Source organism: Lotus japonicus, chromosome 2 (genome assembly GCF_012489685.1).
Source record: "Lotus japonicus ecotype B-129 chromosome 2, LjGifu_v1.2".
Lineage (NCBI taxonomy): Eukaryota > Viridiplantae > Streptophyta > Magnoliopsida > Fabales > Fabaceae > Lotus > Lotus japonicus.
The window spans coordinates 63773430-63782455 of NC_080042.1; the positions used below are offsets into that span (position 1 = coordinate 63773430).

Sequence of the window (9026 nt, forward strand, 5' to 3'; positions counted from 1 at the left end):
CAATCGAACCAGTGACTCGTTGGTCTGAGCAGTAACTCATTGACTCAGTACCTCGACTGAGTCGATGATCGAGTTGAGGTTTAAAACATTGAATTGATATATTTTTAAATGAGGATAATTTAAGAAAAAATATACGAATTTATTGATATTAATTAATTCTGACCACTTATAACAGGGGACGGAGAGAGCAAACTTTATGAAACTTACATTTAGTATTTGATCGTGCGGATCACGAGAGCGGGGCTGCCAAGCGAAGAAGTGAAGCCGGTGTGCTGGATTGTTGAACGGACCCGGGAGGGGCTCCTGCAAGGGACTCCAATGCCAAAGTGAGTAGAGGAATCGAGTAAAGGGGTAGCTGAAATTGGAGAGAATTAACGTACCTTAGAATGAGTGAGCTGCCCCCCTTATATACAAGTTGGAGTATTAGGGTTGGAGCCATGCAACGTCATGCATGGCTCGTACTGGTGGGTCGAGGGTCGTTGGATCCTTCTGCTCCCTCTGCGATTTGCAGTGATCCAACAGTTTAGATTGCCTAGGGGGCCCACCATCCAACCACCCTAGTTCCGTAGGGTGGTTGGCTTAGGTCAATCCCTAGGTGGTGGGGTCCATGTCCTTGGGCTAGGGGTGAGCGCCGTCCCACTCGTGGTCGAGTCCACTCGGGTGATTCCCTTCCCTTACCTGGTCGTCCCACTCGGTGACACCCTTCCCCTGGTCGTCCCAGAACAGTAGCCCCCAGCTCTAGTCCACTGAGGTAGTGGGCTAGAAGCTTCCGGTCAGGTTTTCGTGGATTTCCCTACGCCCTCTAGGTCGGCCCCTGTCAGTCCTTACTGGAACAGTTGCTCCCCAGCTCTGCCTCACTGCATGAGTGAGGCGTGAGCTTCAGAATCTGTACGTTCGGTCGCGGGGGACGATCGTCACCCCCTTGATATGGGACGGTCGGAACCCCCCATGGACCCCGGGCAGGCCTAGTGGGACGACCGGCCCATCCATGGCCTTGGGACGGCGAGGTGGCCCCGAATCCAAACGTTTCGTAACAGTAACATGAAGCGACGTTTTGGCGGCGTCATTAATGCGTCTGACAAGAAATGGCACGCGTTACGTCGTTTCATCTCACTTGCTGACGTGGCGGAAGCTGATTGGGTGGTAGTTTTCCCGCCTCCCCTAGCGTCATCATTACGGACGTAGGGTTTGGTGAAGCGTCGCTTCCCATTCCTAACTACCCTTATAAAAAGGGGCAGAAGGGGTTTCATTTGCGTTTTTCCCATTCTTCTGCACCTCAAGCTCTCATCTTTTCATCCTTTGAAGCTCTCCATTCCGACGTCGTAAGGCGCAGCTTCCAGGCGGTTGTCCTTTATTTCCCAGTGATCGTCCTCTTCTTGTTACTTGGTGAGTTCTTCTCGACTTCTTCCGCATTTTATTTTCTTCTTCTTCTCGTCCCGTCCTCTAGGGGTTCTTAGGGTGCGTCTTTGCGGGTGGGAGAGAGTTGTCTCTTCCCCCCCGTGCGGCGGAGGGACGGTCCGTGGGCCGGTCCTCCGGCGCTGGGTTTGCTCTCCCTGCCGGGGACAAAGGCGGATCCTATTGGTTTTCCCCTTTGAGTCGTGGTCAATAACTTGAGATATTGAAACGACGTTTTCCCCTGTGCAGGTTTAAGCATGACCGGAGCCGACAAGAAAAAGGGCAAAGCGGTCGGGGGAGGCTCCAAGCCGAAGATGAGCAAAGATGCTCCGAAACGGAAAAAGATCGATCGAGAAAAGTGGCCTCATTTGGAAGGTGACCGAGCGCATTTAGACGACTGGTGTCGGGAGATATTGGGGATCGAGTCCTGTTACGCTAATGAGGACGAGGGGCACTTCCGGCGACAGTATTATCTGTCCGAGAAGCAGATCAGTCCAGGGCATGACGTTTTTGCGCCTGGCAAGAAAGAGAGGCTCCCGCAGACCCCCCCATTCGGCATCTACATGCATATTTATACCATGAAGAAGGTGAAGGTAAGGATGCCGTTAACCGACTTTCAGGTTTCCGGGCTGCGGCATATGATGGTGGCGCCCTCCCAGCTTCACCCCGGGGGCTGGGGTTTCGTGCGCGGGTATGAGACCGCCTGCGCGCTTTTTGGGCAGGTGCCGTCCCTGCCCCTCTTTTTCCATCTTTTTGCGGTCGCCCATACCCAGGGTCACGGTGGTTACGACATGGTAACTCTGAGGACGGTGTTCCCGATCTTCAAAGCCTTTGCCGATTCGTATAAAGACTTCAAGGACCAATTCTACCGGGTGGCGCCGACCTCGCCGCCTCCGTTCTGGTGGTTCGAGCCGGGACCGACGGGTGGGATGCGGGCGCGGTTCCCACTGGCCTGGAACGCGGCCCACTATCCGGAAAATGTGACCTCATTCAGTTTCTCGGACGAGGGGGCTCTATCGGCGGCCGATTTGGAATTCAAGCGGCTGTTGATGGGCGCCATTCGTTATGTCATGGAAGGGGACAGGAAGGTCCCGGTTCGTCCCCTTCGATGCTATGACCTGTGTACCTACAGCGTTCGAAGGAACGCTAAGTTGCTACGTAAGCTACTTATTTGTAGTACCCTTTCCCGTTGCTTTTTCCTATTTCGAGTGCTAATGTTGTTTTCATCGTTGGGCAGGTGGCATGGCGGACATTGACAGGACCTTGCTGGACGCGATGCGAGTTGAAGACGGGCAGTCCACAGATGAGGAGGCGGAACAAGGGACTGAAGCTGCCCAGGAGGAAGAGGGGCATGCTGAAAATGAACCCCAGCCCTACGCGGAGGATGGGGGTGGGGCCGTAGTTGGGGGGACCTCCAATCCCGTCCAGGAGCAAGGACGGTCGGTTTCTGAGGAAGAGGGTACCTAGGGCCCGACCTCGAAGAAGCGCCGAGTGGATAACCATCAAGATCATGCTGATGGTGAAGTGCAGGGCTCCGACCCGGAGCGGGCAGTGCCCGTCACCGTGGTACCCCCCTGAAAGGCTTTCCATTTGGGGTCCTAAGGCTGGTAACTGCCGGGAGCACCTGGCGCAGATCGACAATCTCGTGCTGACGGAGAATGACCAAAAGTACTTGGGCGATCGGGAGCCTGCCGGGCTCCTTAATTACGTTTTTCGTGCCTCGCTCAAGACCGCATCTGCTGTCAGGTATCTCCAGTTGTCAACCATTCCGGAACTGGAGGAGCTCAGGGAGAAAGTCGAGAAGGATGATCAACTGATATCCTCCATGAACAAGGAGCTGGAAGAGGGGTGCTCTGCCATCGAAGAGCTAAACAAATTGCCGGACAACCTGAAGCTTGAGAATGAGCAGCTGAAGAAGAAGGTTCAGGACGGCGAGAAGGTTCGTGAAGATCTGGATGGGCGGCTGAAGTCTGCTGAGGAGAAAGCTGAGACCGGCGCGGCTCGTGTGAAGGAGGTAGAGGCTGCCTTGCTGAAAGAGCGAGAACAGGGTTCGGCCGTAAAGAAAGGGTTTGAGGCCAGGATCGCTTCTCTGGAAGCTGACAAGAAAAAGCTGGCGGCCACCGTGTCCAAGATTAACAAGGCTTCTTTCAACAATGCGGTGAGTCAGCTTACAGTTGTCAACCCGGGCTTGGAGACCGGTCCGGTCGGGTATCGAAAGGTGGTCTCCGAAGGCCGGATCGGAACTGTGGATTCCCAGGGAAAGTTTACCCCAACCTTCCCGGAGGAGAATGCCCCCTGAGGGGGTTGTAATTTCATTTTGTTCTAGTGTCTTTTTCTTTTTCCCTTTTGTTCAAGTGTTCTGAGCCGTGCGGGGCTATTGTAATCGTTTGTAATGACAATTAATGTTAATGGATGCACTACTCGGTTTGTTTTAGTTCTGATCTATATTATTTGACGAGCCCGGTTGGGTCTTGTTATTGTCCCGGTAGGACTTTTTATTTATTATTTTTTTTTGTGGGGTCGTATGGTAATGGTGCCCCGAGGGCTTTTAGATTCCATGCCCGTGGGTCCCTTCGTGCCCGAGGGGTCTTTTGATTTGTTGTGCCCGGTGGGTCTTTTAATTTTGTGCCCGATGAGTCTTTTAGTTTGGTGCCCGGTGGGTCTTTTATTTTCGTGCCCGGTGGGTCTTTTTATTTATTCCGATCGGTTCTATGAAAATAACTTAACAAAACGCTCCTACTTGATTCATTAAATAACGCACGTATGCCCGTCGGTTACAAGAGGAGGATTGGAAGCAGCTCCTTGATTCTAAACTTAAGAAAATAAAAGAAAAACAGAAAACCGATTCCAAACGTTTGATTGTCAGCGCTAGCTGTAGTAGCGGTTCAAGTTGGTGGCATTCCAAGTGCGGGGAATTTTTTCGCCCGAGAGCTTCTCCAACTTGTAGGCGCCGGTGCCGGTTGCTTCAGTTACTCTGTATGGGCCTTCCCAGTTGGCGGCCAACTTGCCTCGCTCGGTCCCTCGGGCTCCGATGCTGGCGTTGCGGAGGACTAAGTCTCCTGGTAGGAAAGCGCGGTGGACGACCTTCTTGCTGTAGCGGATGGCTGCATGCTGCTTCGCGATCAACTCCCTGCAATTGGCAATGGCTCTCCTTTCGGCGAGAAGGTCCAGGTCTTCATTGATGAGTTGGTCGTTCTGTCCCGGGTCGTGGCCCATGGTACGAGCGCTCGGCTCTCCAATCTCTGCTGGGATCACTGCCTCTGTGCCGAAAGTTAGGCGAAAAGGGCTCTCCCCAGTCTTAGAGTGCGGCGTTGTGCGGTATGCCCAAAGGACATGATCGAGTTGCTCTGCCCAGTTGCCCTTAGCGTCGTCCAGTCTTTTCTTGAGTCCTCTAAGGATTACTCGGTTTGCCGCTTCGGCTTGCCCGTTCGTCTAGGGGTGTTCCACAGAGGTGAAGTGGTGCTTGATGTGGAGCCCGTCCACGAGCTCCTTGAACCCTTGGGAGGCAAACTGTGTGCCATTGTCGGTAATCAGGACTCCAGGTACCCCGAATCGGCTGATGATGTTCTTGTAAAAGAAACGTTGTATGCGGGCCGAAGTGATAGTTGCAAGGGGTTCGGCTTCAATCCACTTGGTGAAGTAGTCTACCGCAACGACCAAGTGTTTCAGCTGTCCTGGCGCGGTTGTAAAAGGTCCCAAGAGGTCTATTCCCCATTGGTGGAAAGGCCAAGGGGAGACCATAGTCGAGAGTCGTTCGGGCGGGGCTAAGCGGTGATCGGCGTGTTTCTGGCATGGGTCACAGCGCTTAACGTGGTCGGCGGCGTCTTTCTCTAGGGTGGGCCAGTAGTAGCCGGCCCGGAGGACCTTTCTTGCCAGAGAACGCCCGCCGGGGTGGTGGCCACAGCTGCCCTCATGGATTTCGGCGAGCACATACTCTGCACGTTCCTTTGATAAGCACTTAAGAAGAGGAGTGGAAAATCCTCTCTTAAAGAGGTCTCCGTTCACCAAGGTGTACCAGGAAGCGTTTCTGGTCAGCTTCTTGGCTTCCGACTTGTCGGGTGGTAGCCAGCCTGTGGTGAGGTTCTTAACAATAGGGGTCCTCCAATCGTCGTCCGTGCCAATGCTCAAGGCGTGGACTCCAGTGGGCCGGTCGGGGCCTGCGACGTACGGGAGGGCCAGAGTGCCCTGGATGACTGTCCTGTTCAGGCCGGGTTTCCCGGTGCTAACCAGCTTTGCTAGGGTGTCCGCGCGGTCGTTTTCAGCTCTTGGGACGTGGCGGAACTCCACCTTACGAAAGGTGGCAGCCAGCCGCTTCAGGTGGGAGAGGTATTGTTCCAGAGTTGGGTCCTTAGCCTGCGCCTCTCCGTTAGCCTGTGAGACCACTAGTAAGGAGTCGCAGCAGACAAGTATGTCCTGCGCCCCCAGGTCCCTCGCTGTCACCAGACCGGCGATGCAAGCTTCATACTCAGCTTGGTTGTTGGTGGCCGGGAAATTAAAGCGCAGCGACTGTTCCACGATCATCCCTGAGTTGCTTTGTAGGACGATCCCGGCGCCGCCCCCTTCTTTGTTGCTCGAGCCATCCACGTGGACGACCCAGGAGATTTCCGCCGGTGGGTCTTCTTCGCTCGTGAGTTCCACCAGGAAATCTGCTAGGACTTGCGCCTTAATCGCCTGTCTGGGTTCATATCGAATGTCATGCTCGGAAAGTTCGATCGACCAACCTACCATTCGACCGGCTAGATCCGGTTTATGGAGGACTTGCCTGACCGGTTGATCTGTGCGGACAACGATGCTATGAGACTGGAAGTACCTTCTGAGTCGCCTGGCCGTGGTTAGGAGAGCGAGTGCCACTTTTTCGAGCATCTGGTATCTTAGCTCAGCCCCTTTGAGCGAGCGGCTGACGAAGTAGACCGGAAGTTGGGCCCCCGCCTCCTCTCGTACCAGCACGGAGCTCACCGCCTCGTCTCGGACAGCTAAGTACAAGTATAGGGGTTCCCCTGGCTTTGGACTTGATAGGATCGGCGGGGAGGTGAGAACCTCTTTCAGCCGGGAGAAAGCCTGTTCGGCCTCTTCTGACCAAGTAAAGTTCGCTCCTTTCCTTAGCAGGGCATAGAGGGGTAAGGCTCTTAGGGCAGCCTTTGGGAGAAATCTCCCGATTGCTGCCATCCGTCCTGCCAATTGCAGGACTTCCTTGACCGTCCTAGGGCTTTTCATTTCTACAATAGCCTGGCATTTTTCGGGGTTTAGTTCAATTCCACGACTGGTGAGCATATATCCCAGAAACTTCCCGCTCTTGACTCCGAAGGTGCATTTCTCGGGGTTGAGACGCATGTTGTACTTCTTCAGCTGTTCAAATACGACGGCTAGATCGGCTGCATGGTCGCCCCCCTTTGGTGTTTTCACGATGATGTCATCAATGTAGACTTCGACCGACTTCCCGATCAGCGCCCCGAAGATTCTGGTCATCATTCGTTGGTAGGTGGCCACTGCATTTTTCAGGCCGAATGGGAGCATAGTATAGCAATACGTCCCCCGATCGGTTATAAAAGCGGTCTTCTCTTCATCGTCTCTGCACATCGGGATCTGGTTGTACCCAGAATATGCGTCCATGAGGGACAAGTATTCGTACCCAGAGGAGTTGTCCACCAAGGCATCGATGCTGGGGAGGGGGAAGGGATCTTTAAGGCAGGCCTTGTTCAGATCCGTGTAATCTACGCACATCCTCCACTTCCCGTTGGATTTTTTAACCAGGACCACGTTCGAAAGCCAAGTGGTGTACTTAACTTCGCGAATGATCCCGACTTTCAGAAGTTCCGTTGTCTGTTCCTTGATTGCTTCCTGCTTCTCTGCGCTCATCTGCCTCTTCTTCTGGGCCACTGGCTTGAATCTACGGTCTACTGATAGCTTGTGGCTGCAGAATGCGGCATATCTGCGGATGACCACGCAAATAGGTGCCCGTTGCTTTTCAGAAGGGTCTCCAGACGGTTGGAAAGATCCTGAGGGAGGTCTCGCGCCAGTTTAGTGGTTTGCTCGAGGCCACGGCCGATCTGGACTGGCCGTGCTTCCCCGTCCGGCTTAAGACGTTGGTCCTCTCTGGATTGGTCCACTCGCGGATCGATGTCCGCCAAGCACGCTCCTGCTCGTAGATGGAGGTTTTCGACCCGTTTGCCTCGGTCAGGCTCTTTCCTCTTACGATCCTCTCGCGCCAATCTGCAGCTAAAGTTATAACACCCCCTGGCCATGGTTAGGTTTCCGCGTACGGAAATTGCCCTACCGGCCCACGGGTATTTCAGCATCAGGTGGTGGGTGGAGATGATGGCTCGGTAGACATTGAGGCTTGGTCTGCCGATGATGGCGTTGTAGGCTGTTGGGCATTTCACCACTAAGAACCGGGCCTTGATAGTCCTGCAAACATTAGGGTCTCCTAGGGAGAGGTATGCATCAAAATATCCTAATGGTAGGACTCTGTCCCCAGTGAACCCGATCAGGTCATGGTCATAGGGGATCAGGTCTTTCACAGATAAGCCTAGGGTTTTGTAAGCATCGTAAAACATAATGTCAGCAGAACTACCTGTATCGATGAGTACCCGCCGTACCTTACCGTTTGCGATGAGGGCTTCAACGACGATCGGGTCGTCCTCCTCGCCGGTGTCCGTTCCGTAGTCGTCTTCTGTGAAGGTGATGGGAACTTTCTGCTGGGGCGTACGAAGGGAGTTAGGACGAGGCCTCCCAGCGGCTGACATGATAATTCGAGTGCTTTTCTTCCGACTGTTGTTTGACGGTCCACCTGCTGCCCATCCTCCAGCAATCGATCCAACGTCGACCAGGTTGGTTCCGTGGCGGCGCCGTACATCATCTTGGTCCCTCCGTTCTGGAGAGCGGCGCCGATCTGGACTTCTACGGCGTTCGGGACTCCTGCGTCGGTCGGGGGTTCTATGACGGGGGCTCCTTTCTCGAGGAGGAGTACGTGCACGATTCCTGGGGGGTCCGGGCACGGGCCCTGGGCGGGGTGGGTGATCGTCTAGGAGGTGGTGAATGAGGACGAGGGAGGTTGCCTGCGGAGAGGGCTACGTACTTTGACAATCTCCCGATTCTAACCAGCTCTTCCACCTTGTCTTTTAGGTTCAGACATTCGTCCGTGTTGTGACCGGGGCTGTCATGAAATTCGCAAAACCTCTTGGAATCCAGCTTATCCCCCCGTGTGAGTAGCGGGGGGGGGGGGTTTGTCCCTGAGGTCAGTAGAGGCCCTCTCCCGCAAGATGCGGGAGAGGGAGGAGTTCAGGGGGGTGTAACTATCGAACTTCTTCCGCTTCTGCTTTTTCTCATCCTGGCCCTTCCGTCGCTGTTCGCGGTCGCGCTTAGGTACACCCGGGTCTCGGGTTTTCTCAGGGGGCCTATGGCCTGGGTTTTGATTGGTGGACCTTAACGTTGCTGCCTCCTCCATGTTAATATATTTCTCTGATCGGGTCTGGAATTCCTCCAGTGTCCTGGCCTTCTTCCCGTCCAAAGAAGTTAAGAAAGGGCCAGGCCTAAGCGCTTGTCGTACCAAGATTAGGCGGACCTGAGGCAGGAGGTCCGGAATGTCTCCTGCTTCTTTGTTGAATCGGTTAAGGAAAGCCTTCAGGGATTCC

The 9026-nt window shown here is 54.3% G+C and overlaps 1 protein-coding gene across 1 annotated transcript; it reads right to left on the minus strand.

The window, feature by feature from the left end:
* Positions 1-7289: 7289 nt before the first annotated feature.
* LOC130736828 (uncharacterized) lies at positions 7290-8138 on the minus strand. Its single transcript, XM_057588609.1, has one exon. It carries the CDS (start codon positions 8136-8138, stop codon positions 7290-7292), a length of 849 nt encoding a protein of 282 aa, XP_057444592.1.
* Between the last annotated feature and the right edge of the window lie 888 nt (positions 8139-9026).

Bases quoted from the DNA above. Each gene is read 5' to 3' on its own strand.
- LOC130736828 (XM_057588609.1), bottom strand. From the start codon at position 8,138: ATGTCAGCCGCTGGGAGGCCTCGTCCTAACTCCCTTCGTACGCCCCAG.